The 13,080-nt window shown below is 57.4% G+C and overlaps 1 protein-coding gene across 5 annotated transcripts in view; it reads right to left on the bottom strand.

Annotated features, from left to right (window-relative positions):
- The window catches only part of DCTN1 (dynactin subunit 1), a 53,178-nt gene that overhangs the window by 26,059 nt on the left and 14,039 nt on the right, over positions 1 to 13,080 (bottom strand). For 2 of the 5 annotated variants that reach the window (XM_059470414.1, XM_059470415.1), the window contains exons 4-6: positions 11,878 to 11,909; positions 10,105 to 10,125; positions 3,182 to 3,199 (exon numbers count right to left, since the gene is read on the bottom strand). In XM_059470414.1, coding sequence (XP_059326397.1) covers positions 3,182 to 3,199; positions 10,105 to 10,125; positions 11,878 to 11,909 — 71 coding nt within the window. The remainder of the gene's footprint in view (positions 1 to 3,181; positions 3,200 to 10,104; positions 10,126 to 11,877; positions 11,910 to 13,080) is intronic. The other 3 variants (XM_059470417.1, XM_059470418.1, XM_059470416.1) reach the window with 2 other exon arrangements.

Genomic DNA, 13,080 nt, shown 5'->3' with positions numbered 1-13,080 from the left:
AGGGGAGGCCACAGGGCTCAGCCTGGAACAGAGACAAATATGAAATTATTTAATATTTTTCCCCTTAAAAACAATCCCTAATGGATGGAAAAGGAGGAGTGACCAGGCTGGTCCTGAGGGGTAGCAGGTGGGCATTGGGAACATCTGTCCAGCTGCAGCCTTGGAGCCCTTCCACACTCTCCCTCATTTCTGATTCCATGACCTAACCCCAGCTGGGAATAAACAGGAGCAGAACAGATGGATAATGGCACTGCCACATGATCTCATGTCCAGGATGGGGACAGGAGGCACACGGAGCCCACCAGGCACCAGCAGCTCCAGCTGATCTCCAACACGGCCGTGTTCCCTCCCGAGGCCTCAGGAACCTTGGAGCTTTATTTCCCTGTTTTCAGTATAAACCTGGATGTGTTTGCACTTCCAAACTTGTCAATCCTGAGGAAAGACATTCCCATCTTCCACAACATCTGAGTGACCAAATTGGCCAGGAAAATGGAATTGCAGCAGCACAAGTTCCAGACCTTCAAGTGAAACCCTCAGGATGCCGTTCAGGAGCTCTCCAGCATCTTCCCAAAGTCCAAGTAAGCAACATGGAGCAGCAACAAAAATCTGGGAAACACTTGGAAAATGTCTTCTTCAGGAACTCCACATGTGGGGGGACTCAGGAGTGGGGCAGGGCTGGGGGGGTTCCACATCGACCCCTGAGTCCTTGGACATGGGGAAATGTCACCTGGTCCTGGATGGGGGACACTGATCCCTGTCCCAGGAGACACTGAGCCTTGTCCTGGGGGACACCGAGCCCCAAACTGGGGGACAATGAGCCTTGTCCTGGGGGACACCGAGCCCCAAACTGGGGGACAATGAGCCTTGTCCTGGGGGACACCGAGCCCCAAACTGGGGGACAATGAGCCTTGTCCTGGGGGACACAGAGCCCCATACTGGGGGACAATGAGCCTTGTCCTGGGGAACAGTGAGCCCCAAACTGGGCAACAGTGAGCCTTGTCCTGGCCGTGGGGTGAGGGACACCAATTCAAACCCTGCCTCAAACCACACCAAACCCTAAAAACAGGGAGAAGCCTCCTGGTAACCATCCCTAAAGCCACGTGGAATGACAGGGAATAATCCTGCTTTGTGCATCCTTGGGAGTTCTGGTCCCCTCCATGTGATGACCACTGAAAGTTGAAGCTCCAAGACCCCTGGGATCCGTGGCAAAGGGATGTCCTGGGATGCTCCAGCTGCTCTCTCCATCAGGAATGGAGGATGGCCGGGCTCCCCTCCATGGTGGCACCATCTGTCCCCCAGCCAGCCATCCCCGGGCTCTGGAAAAGTCAGTGACCAGGATGGGACGTGGATTTTCTGGTGTTTGTCATCGTGCCAGCACTGGGAGCAGAGGCTCCAGCCCCACCTGGATCCAGGATGCTCCAACCTTCCTGCTGGGGATGGATGGACGGATGGATGGATGGATGGGGATGGATGTTCCATGGAGGTTCTGCTCTGCTGTGTAATGCTGCTGCATAAATATTTGATGGAATTACAAAACCTCAGCTCCCAGGGGAGCCTTGGGGGCTCTGAACCGGCGCACTCCGAGATAGACTCAGCTCCTGGCAGCAGGAACTCTGGAAAAATCCTCCTGACACCAAGGACTGACTGTGGTGGGGTCAGCACTGCCTGCTGAATGTGGGGTCCCACAATCCCTCCTGATTTGGTTCTGCTCCAGGTGTGGGAATCCTGATCCAGGCAGGAGCAGCGAGTGCTGGATGGATGAGCAGGAATGTGTGAATGTCACCTTCCAGCAGGCAGGACAGGGGAGGTGTCACTGGAGCCTTCTCCTGGATTGAGTTTCAAGGCTTCAGGTCTGAACTTCACAGCCTGTGGCTGCTGCTGTGGAGGATTCCCAGAGTTTCCAGGAGGATTCCAATAGGCAGCAGCTCCTGAGTGGGGTAGGCAGTGCTGAGGGTGATGCCCAGGCACTGATCCAGTGCTTCTCCATGCTGATGCCATCCCACTCCATTCCCAGGAATTTGGCCCCTTTGGAGGCACCTCCCCTCTGCTGGAGCTGAGTCTCAGCCCCAGGATGAGCCCCTGAGGGTGTGGTTCCCTGGGATACTGCTGGGAATTCTGCATTTTAAACAACCAGCACCACCCAGGTCTCACGGGTGTGATTCCATGGGTGAGGAGAGGAGCAGCAGGAAAAGCAGGAAGGAATCCAGGCGTGGGGCTGAGCTCCAGCAGCCCCCACTGCCCCCTCCAACGGGGCACAGGGAAAGCAGCATCCGTGAAACTTTCCACGGGGAATAGGATTAACAGGGACGCGTGACGAGGAGCGTCGGTGTCTGAGCTCAGGGAGGTGCAGGGGTAAATCAGGAGCATTTCCTGCCAGGTACAGACTAGCTCAGGTCTATTCCCTGCCATCAGCCAGAAATTCCCAGGATTTCTCTTTAAGCTGAGCAGTGACATCGCGGTTACACTAAAAATAAACATATAGGCCAGTGCCCGCGCTGTCACCTGCGGGAATGGCAGCCTGGCAGGGACTCGGGCACTGCCAGCCCCTGGGAATGCCAAAGGCTGAACCCAGCAGCGTGGCTGGCAGGAAAACCGGGATTGTGGGCACACAGCTTCCCCAGGGTGGGCACCGGTGGCACTGGAAGCAGGGATGGCACCGGCAGCAGGAACAGCACTGACACTCTCAGGCTGTGGGGACAGGGACAGCAGCAGGGATGGCATTGGCACCCCTGGAGCGGGAATGGCACCAGCCATGGGCACAGGGACAGCAGCAGGGATGGCACTGACACCCCTGGAGTGGGGATGGCACCAGCAGCGGGGACAACACAGGCAGCAGGGACAGCACTGACACCCCCAGGCAGAGGGGATGGCACTGACAGAGGGGACGGGAATGGCACCGGCAGCGGGGACAGGGATGGCACCGGCAGCGGGGACAGGGCCCCGGCAGAGCCGCAGAGGCGCTGCATTGGCCGGGTGACACGGAGAGGGGACTCCGGGAGCTCGGAAGGCAAAGCCAGCCATGAACCGATGCTCACCCACCGCCCCCCTCCTCCCCGAGCCCGTCACGCTCCCAATTACAGCCCGGCAGCATCAACGCGGGGAAAACGGGCAAAACCAGCGAGGAGGCGGCCGGGAAGCGGGGACGCGATGCCGGAGCGGGGGATGCGGGCGCGGACCGTACCTTGCGTGTGGCCGGGGCCTGCCTCATCGTCGCGCGGGGACGGCCGGAGCGGGAGGAGACGGAGCAGCGGGTCAGTCAGCGCGGCCGGACACGGCAAATGGCCGCGGCCTGCCCGGGGGCTCGGCGGGGGCTCAGGGGGTCCGGGGCAGCCCCCCCCGGCCGCGGCCGCTCGTCCCCGCTCCGCCGGTGGCTCCAACCACCGCCCCGGCGGCTCATGACATCACCGCGGAGGGGCCGCACCGCCGGGCGCTGCACCGAGCCGGGCGGATGGGGATGGGGATGATGAGGATGAGGATGGGGATGGGGATGTGATGCTGCGCTCGGGGAGGGTCTCAGCGGCTCGGAGCCCCCCCGGTGTCAGCTCCGCGGTGCTGGCGGCTCCGTGGCTGCGCTCGGTATCGCCGCCGTGCCCGCAGCCAAACCCGCCCCGCGCCGGCAAACCCCCCGGGAGCGGACAGACGGACGGAGCGGAGCCCGGATGGACAGATGGACGGCGCCGAGCCCCGAGGGATGGACAGATGGACAGAGGGATCATCTTGCCGCGCCGCCATCCAGCGCCAGCTCCGCACCGACACGGGCGGATCGAGGGAGCTCAGGGTGTGGAGAGACCCCCCCGAGCCTCGGAGAGCCCCTGCCCCAAAATCCCTGCCCTAAAAATGCCCCTCAGGGCGGCGTCCAGCACGCCCTGAGCCTCGCTGCCCTGCCAGGACCGTTCCTGCAATTCCTGCCCGGCATTCTCGGTGTCCCTGGACAAGAACTCTGCTGGGAACGCACAGGATGTCACCAAGCACCATCTCCAAACTCTCCATGAATCCATGGAGTGCCCCACGGAGTGCTGGAGAGCAGCTCCCTTTACATGCACACATCTTAAATCCCATCCATTATATGATTGTTGTATTATGTAACATGAACACAGACTCATCCAGCTCCCATTCCAACTGTGTTATTTTCCAAAATTCCCACACTGTGAGGGGAGAGGAACTCAGGGTGCCCCAGGCTCACACCCAACCCTCCACACACAGAGGGAATTTTACCTCCAGTGTTTCCAGTCCCTCACCACAATCCTGCCAATCTCCTGGAAAAAGCATTTAAAGGCCTCTTTGGCATTTCCTGGAAGCAGCCCCTCGAGGATGTCAGGCTGGGGACATCCTGTGTCCAACTGATCTGTGCTGGGATCTGATTCCTGAAAAACCCCTGGATCAGGGAATCAGGGGTGGGGGAAGTGTCCAAGGCCAGGCTGGATGGAGTTTGGAACAGCCTGGAATAGTGGGAGGTGTCCCCTTGCCCGTGGCATGGGATAGAACTGGATGGGCTTTAAAGTCCCTTCCAATCCAAACCATCCCATAATTCTGGAGCCCCTCTGCTCTGGAGTCAGGATTGCTGGGAATGGAAAAGGGAAAAATCCAGGGAATCCTCAGAGTCCCTGAAGGGGCTCCAGGAGAGCTGGAGAGGGACTGGGGACAAGGCCTGCAGGGACAGGAGCCAGGGAATGGCTCCCACTGGGAAAGGGGAGATTGGGCTGGGATCTTGGCAAGGAATTGCTGGCTGGGAGGGTGGGCAGGGGCTGGGCTGGAATTGCCAGATTTGCTGTGGCTGCCCCTGGATCCCTGGCAGTGCCCAAGGCCAGGCTGGACACTGGGGTTGGAGCCACCTGGGACAGTGGGAGGTGTCCCTGGATGGGTTTAAGGTCCCCTCTAACCCAGCCCATTCCATGATTCCTCTCCTGCAGCTCCCTCTGGCTGCGTGCAGGCGCTGGGGGCAGGGCAGCATTCCCAAGGGACAATTTTGGGCACTGGAATTGCATCTCCAAACAAAGAAACCCCGAGCTCCACCAGCCTGAGCACCACAAACCCAGAGCTGACACAGGGATCATTCAAATCCATTCCAACGCTCCAACAGAATCTCCCTCCCATTCCCACTGCCCTGGCCCAAAACAGAAATCCCTTCTGAAGCATTTCCAGATGAAATCATCCTGGATCCTTGGCTTTAAGCCCCTGAATGATCCCAGGGCTGTGTCCATTTCTGGAGGAGCCACGTGCAGGCTCACACGGATTTAAGTTTAAGATAATTATGGGTATTAGAGCTGCTCTAATGAACCAGCTCCTCTCCTCTCGCACAGCTCTGCTCCCTAAATCCAGAATATATCAACTCTTCCCACACAAAGATCCAATAAATGCAGCAGCAGGGAGAAAATGCAATTAACCCCAGGGAAATGGTGTCAGGTGCTTTGGGCTGTCCCTGAAACTCCTCAGGGACGGGTAAGGGAGGTTTTTTATCCTAAATCCATGAGAAGGAGGTGGTGGCACCAGCACAGATGGGAGAATTCCTGGTTTTTTAGAGGATTGGAGAGGAGATGCCAGGTTAACTCCAGCTCTTTTCCATGGAGTCATCTGTTTGCAGCACCAGCTGCTGCTCAGCTCCTGTCCCCAGAGGGTGACATCAAAATAATCCCCACAGGCTCCCTTGGGGACACACAGAGCTGTCACAGGGGTGTCACCAGGCCTGAGGAACAGCAGTGCCTGGGAAATCTGCCCTGGGATCATCCAGGCCCTGCCATGGACACGGTTTGGGCAGCGGGGGTGAGCTGGGGTTTGGGAGCTGATGGATTATCTGTTCCTCTAAAGGATTAACGGGGCTTGGGGTGGCCCCTCTGGGTTCAACAGAACAGCTGGGACCTGCTCCGGGCTGGAATGAGCCAGCTGCTCCTGCATGGAGACTGGGATAGCACCGGGATAACACCAGGATAACAACCTGGCCATTCCTGCATGGAGACTGGGATAGCACCAGGATAACACCGGGATAACAACCTGGCCACTCCTGTATGGAGACTGGGATAGCACCAGGATAACACCAGGATAACAACCTGGCCACTCCTGTATGGAGACTGGGATAGCACCGGGATAGCACTGGGACAACAACTGGGTACTGACCTGGCTGCTCCTGCAGACACCGGGATAACACCGGGATAACACCCGGACACTGACCTGGCCACTCCTGTATGGAGACTGGGATAACACCGGGATAACACCGGATAACACCCGGACACTGACCTGGCTGCTCCTGCAGAGACCGGGATAACAACCAGACACCGACCCCACCAATCCTGCATGGAGGCCAGGATGAGACCAGGATAACACTGGGATAACACCTGGACACTGACCTGGCTGCTCCTGCATGGAGATTGGGATAACACCGGATAACACCGGGATAACAACCAAACACTGACCCAGCCACTCCTGCATGGAGACCAGGATAGCACCGGGATAGCACCGGGATAACACCGGGATAACAACCTGGCCATTCCTGCATGGAGACCAGGACAACACCAGGACAACAACCAGGTACTGACCTGGCTGCTCCTGCATGGAGACCGGGATAACACTGGGATAACAACTGGACACTGACCCCACCACACCTGCATGGAGACCAGGATGACACCAGGATAACACTGGGATAACAATCAGACACTGACCTGGCTGCTTCTGTACGGAGACCGGGATAACACCGGGATAACACCGGGATAACACCTGGACACCAATCTGGCCATTCCTGCATGGAGACCAGGATAACACTGGGATAACACCCGGACACTGACCCAGCTGCTCCTGCACAGAGACCGGGATAACACCCGGACACTGACCTGGCTGCTCCTGTATAACACCGGGATAACACCGGGATAACACCCGGACACTGACCTGGCTGCTCCTGTATAACACCGGGATAACACCGGGATAACACCCGGACACTGACCCAGCCACTGACGGGTCACCCTGGGATGGGATGGCAGCAGGTGCCCAGCAGAACTGGCCCAGCCCCAGGGCACAGCAGGAATGCAGCCCTGGCACATGGAATGCCACTGGGAGGATGGAAGAACAGCGATGTCACTGCAGAGGGACAAACCTGATCATCCAGGGACAATCCAAGGATCAAACTGGCTGCAGCAGCGGGGGACAGGTGACCTGAGGTGGCAGGACAGGATTTAACAGCAGGGTCACAGCACCAGCACATGCCACCTGTGCATGTGGCACTTGGGGACACTTGGCAGTGTCAGGGGACAGTTGGACTCAGGGGTCTCAGAGGGCTTTTCCAACCTAAATATTCCACAATTCCAGGATCCCTGAATGGATCAGACCCTGGCAGCTCCCAAGTGAGGCAGAGCTTTTGCTGGAGCCTTTCCCTGCATCCCTGGGAGTTCCCTGTTCCCATCACAACCCTGCCACCTCCGTGTCCCTGGGAGGTGACATCCATGACGCAGTGTCACCCAGCACTGCAGCAGGAGAAGGGACTGGCCTGTCACCAGCACAGACACATTGTCATGGGGATGAACACAGCACAACCTGCTTCATCCCAAAAATGACCTGGGAAAGAAAGACCCTTTTCCTGCTCTTTAACCAGATTTTGGGGTCCTTCCCAGGCAGCCTGGCCCAGGACAGAGGCCAGCACCCCCCGAGGACAGCGTGGACCTCCTGCTCCAAGAACAGGGACACCCAACACAGTGTCACAGGCAAGGGACAGGGCCCCCCGTGTCCTGCAGCCTCTGCTCCGAGCCCTGGCAACAGCACGGCCCAAAGGCCACAGCATCCCAAATCCATGGAAAACAGGGAAGGGGCACAGCAGGGGTCAAGGCCCATCTGGCAGCAGCTCTGCACAATAAAGTCTGTAGATTAAAGTCTATATTTGACACACAGGAGCCGCCCTAATCTCCAGAACGAGGACTTACCCGCTAATTACTCTCATTATCCAGGTCCCCCCCACACCGCAGATGGCACAGCCCTGTGTGGGGGCAGGAGCTGCCCGAGGGCAGGGCGGGCTCTCAGGGCCATGAGTGGCTGAAAGGGTGAATTGTGAGGGGACAGCAGGGCCTGGCAGGGGGCTGCGCCTCAATGGGGATGTCCCTGTGTGAGGTGTGTCTGTGCTGCCAGGATGAGGGGCAGGACAGTGACAGATCCAGATTCCCAGGACAGTGACAGTCACAAATCCATGATCCCCAGGACAGTGACAGTCACAGAGCCACAGTCCTCAGAAGAATGACTGTCACTACAATCGCCAGGACAGTGACAGTCCCAGATGCTCAGGACAGTGACTGTCACAGATGCATGATCCTCACGACAGTGACAGTCAGATCCAGGGTCCTCAGGACAGTGACAGTCACAGATCCTCAGACAGTGACTGTCACTCAAACAGGATCCCCACAACAGCGACAAATCCATGACCCCCAGCACAGGGACAGTCACAGCCCCAGACCCCAGGGCAGTGACAGATCCATGATCTTCAAGACAATGACTGTCACAGCCCCAACACAGTGACAGCCCCAAATCCCCAGGACAGTGACAGTCACAGATCCCCATGATAGTGACAGCAACAGTCACAGATCCCCAGGACAGTGACAGCCACAGATCCTCAGGGCAGTGACAGTCACACCCCCATGACTGCCAGGACAGTGACAGTCACAGATCCCCAGGACAGTGACAGTCACACCCCCATGATTGCCAGGACAGTGACAGTCACAGATCCCCAGCACAGTGACAGTCACAGACCCCCAGGACAGTGACAGTGACAGCCACAGATCCCCAGGACAGTGACAGTCACAGATCCTCAGGGCAGTGACAGTGACAGTCACAGATCCCCAGGACAGTGACAGATCCATGATTGCTAGGACAGTGACAGTCACAGATCCCCAGGACAGTGACAGTCACAGATCCATGATTGCTAGGACAGTGACAGTCACAGATCCCCAGGACAGTGACAGTCACAGATCCTCAGGGCAGTGACAGTCACAGATCCCCATGACAGTGACAGTCACAGATCCCCAGCACAGTGACAGCCACAGCCCCTGATCCTAATCCCAGCCGCAGCTCCGAGCAGACAGCGGGGACACAGCGGGGACACGGAGCAGCTGCCAACCCACCAGAACAGGGACAGGGAAGGCAGAACCCAACATTCCCAACAGGAATCCCATCCCAGCAGAGCCCCTGATGAGGGATCCACACGGCCCCTGAAGCCTCGGGGACATGGAAACACCTGGATCTGGGGGACACAAGGAGGGGACACTTGGGGACAGGTGCTCCTGGCCTCTCTCCACAGGCTCTCAGCAGATTCCACATTGCTCCTCTCCTCTGGACTTCCCATGGACAAACAGAACTTTTTGGATCATTTTCCACCCAAAAATCAACACAGAGGCAGCTGGAAAGCAAATCTGGACCAAAGGGAGCACAGGTAACACCTCCCTCCCCTCTCCCATGGTTTCAATGCCCACCTTGGCTTTTCTCTTGGCACAATTCCCAAGAGGGGAAAAAAAATCCCCAAATTTCCTGCAGGGAATGATGATTCCCTGCCCGTGGTGTGGAATGAGATGGGCTTTAATGTCCATCCCAACCCAAACCATTCTGGGATTCCTTCCCAGGACCTTTGGAGTTTCAGCTCATCCTTGCATGAAAGATTTCTGCCTTCAGTAATTGTCACAAACCAGCTGGGTTTGAGTGTCCCCAAAAGACGCCAGAGCCCAGAGACAGGACAGCCCTGAAAAGGTGCCACTTGTCCCCAGGTCACCAAGGGTTTAGGGGTTATAAAAATATCCGAGAGAGTTGTGCCAGGGGAGATTCAGGCTGGACAGTGGGAAAATTCCTTCGTGGAAAGAGCTGGAAAACAATGGAAGAGGCTGCCCAGAGCAGGGGACAGTCCCCATCCCTGCAGATGTGACACCTGGGGACACCACTGACAACTCGCTGCTCTCTGAGGCATTTCCCACCCCAACATTCCACGATGGCACGGTGATGTGACCCCACCCTGAGCCGTGTCCCCTCCCGGGCTGGGAGCACATGCAGGGACAGCCATGCAGCGCCGGGATGGGGACGGTGAGGGTGACGATGGCCCCGGCATGCGGCCGCGCGCGGGGGAGGGACGGACAGACAGACGGACAGCACCTTTTTGGGCTTGGCTCCGCGCTGCGTGAGGAGGGAACAGAAGGAAGGTTAGACAGCCCTGGGGGCTCTCCTAGGAACCCCCTGCAGGCTGCAGGAAAGGCAGGAGGGGAAACAGAATCAGGGAAATTGGAGGAAATGAAGGAGGAAACAGCCCTGGAGTCACCCCCGTGCTCTGGTGTCACCTCCTGTCCCCCACCCCCAGCACGGAGGATTGGGGGAGTCAGGACGTTGCAAAGGGGAATAAATCATTTCATGGTGCACAGACAGGGAAAAGGATTGGGGGCCAGGGGAAGAGATGTGAGGACAAGGGGGAATGGTTCCCACTGCCAGAGGGCAGGGATGGGTGGGATACGGGGGAGGAATTCCTCCCTGTGAGGGTGAGGAGGGGCTGGGATGGAATTCCCAGATTTGCTGTGGCTGTCCCTGGATCCCTGGAAGTGTCCAAGGCCAGGCTGGATGGGGCTTGGAGCCACCTGGGATAATGGGAAATGTCCCTGGATGGGCTTTAAGGTCCCTCCCACCCCAAACCATTCCAGGATTCCATGACAAACCAGCAGGAATGCTCTGGAATGCAGCTGCCCATGGAGCAGCATCTCCTGTCCTGACCCCTTCCCCACATCAGCAGCACAAAAGAATTCCAAGAGCAATCCCCATTCCCTGATTTCAAGAACATTGAGGTTTTCTAAATATTCTCTTTGTCTTCTAATGAATTCCAGGGTGGAATTAAAGCAGGAGGATCAGGCAGGGAGCACATGGAGCACAGGCTCCAGCAGTGCCAGGGCTTGATGGATCACACCCCACACAGCAGGAAAAGCCCAAAAACCTTCCCAAATCCCTCTGACACAGGGCAGGGAATCCATTTCCATCCTCCCCTCTGGCTGGAGCTCACATTCACCAGGGTTTGAGCACAGTGAACCCCCAGGTGCTGCTCCATCCTCATATCCAGCATCCACAGCGGGGTGAGGAGCAGAATTCCCACTCCTGGGAATTATCTGGAATGGCAACTCCAGCCCCACAGGTGCCACAGAAGCTCCTTGTCCCCACCATTTCCTTTCCAACACTGCCCACATCCCAGCTGGGCCAGTTTATCCCCATGGAAAATCCAATTTTTACCCCAAACCACCCAAACCCACCCACAGGATCACCCAGTTCCATCCCTGCTCCCAGCACTGGTGGCCTGGGCAGTGCTGGGGGAACTGCTGGACTTGATGGTCTCAGGGACCTCAGCATTCCATAATTCCTCCCTGCCCCACACCTGTATGGCCATTCCCAAGGACAGGAACCTGCTCCAGATCCTCATTCCTTAGGAAATATCCCTCACATTTGGGTACAACACGTCCCTATCCATGTCCCAGGAGCCTCTGGAGCTCCTGGATGGAGGCACTCACAGGGGAGCTGCCCCAGCATCCCTGGAAATGTCCAAGGGCAGGTTGGAAGGGGCTTGGAGCACCCTGGGATAGTGGAAGGTGTTCCCTGCAGGATCTGGGGGGCTTTGAGGTCTTTCCAGGATTCCAGGAGGGTCAGGGTTTGGAAGAAGCAGCCAGGGAATGCTGCTGAACTCAGATTAAAATGTGTGACACGGGATTTGTGCTGGATAATCCCTCAGGAACCCACTGATTCCTGGCTGAAAATGACATTTTGTACACCTTGTTTCCCACGGGTTTTAGGAGAAATTCCCTTTTCCATGGGCATTTTATCCCATGCAAGTGTCCATGTGCTCTTCCTGAAGGGATGGAAACCTCTGAGAGGTGACAAAGTGCTGGGGTCACTCACCAGTTTGCTGGCCTTGGTGGCATCGAGGGAATCTGTGGAGAGAGCAGAAGCAGAGCCATGAGCCCAAGGGACACTCCTGTCCCCATCCCAGTGTCCCTGCAGCCACAGGACACCCAGCAGGGTGGGACAGAAGAATTTTGGGAAGTGGGAGTGAAGCAGAGTCAGGAAATGGTGGCACAGTGGGGTGTGGGTTTGGGGGCACAGGGAATTCCTGATGGGAGCTGCTGGCTGAGGAGGGCAAACACTTGGATACAGCTCAGAACTGGGGGGCAGCTCCACTGCTCTCCTTGGGCTGAACCCCTGGATTTCAGGGATGCCTGACTGGCACAGGCTGAACCCCTGGATTTCAGGGATCCCTGACTGACTGGCACAAGCTGAACCCCTGGATTTCAGGGATTCCTGACTGACTGGCACAGGCTGAACCCCTGGATTTCAGGGATTCCTGACTGGCACAGGCTGAACCCCTGGATTTCAGGGATTCCTGACTGGCACAGGCTGAACCCCTGGATTTCAGGGATGCCTGACTGGCACAGGCTGAACCCCTGGATTTCAGGGATTCCTGACTGGCACAGGCTGAACCCCTGGATTTCAGGGATCCCTGACTGACTGGCACAAGCTGAACCCCTGGATTTCAGGGATTCCTCAGCAACTGGCACAGGCTGAACCCCTGGATTTCAGGGATTCCTGACTGGCACAGGCTGAACCCCTGGATTTCAGGGATGCCTGACTGACTGGCACAGGCTGAACCCCTGGATTTCAGGGATTCCTCAGCAACTGGCACAGGCTGAACCCCTGGATTTCAGGGATTCCTGACTGGCACAGGCTGAACCCCTGGATTTCAGGGATGCCTGAGTGACTGGCACAAGCTGAACCCCTGGATTTCAGGGATTCCTGACTGACTGGCACAAGCTGAACCCCTGGATTTCAGGGATTCCTGACTGGCACAGGCTGAACCCCTGGATTTCAGGGATTCCTGACTGGCACAGGCTAACCCCTGGATTTCAGGGATTCCTGACTGACTGGCACAGGCTGAACCCCTGGATTTCAGGGATTCCTGACTGACTGGCACAAGCTGAACCCCTGGATTTCAGGGATTCCTGACTGGCACAGGCTGAACCCCTGGATTTCAGGGATTCCTCAGCAACTGGCACAGGCTGAACCCCTGGATTTCAGGGATTCCTCAGCAACTGGCACAAGCTGCTC

The sequence above is a fragment of the Ammospiza nelsoni genome, chromosome 4 (genome assembly GCF_027579445.1).
Source record: "Ammospiza nelsoni isolate bAmmNel1 chromosome 4, bAmmNel1.pri, whole genome shotgun sequence".
Taxonomy (NCBI): domain Eukaryota; kingdom Metazoa; phylum Chordata; class Aves; order Passeriformes; family Passerellidae; genus Ammospiza; species Ammospiza nelsoni.
Note: the sequence above shows the minus strand (reverse complement) of the source record. Positions and strands in the feature narration are given on the sequence as shown.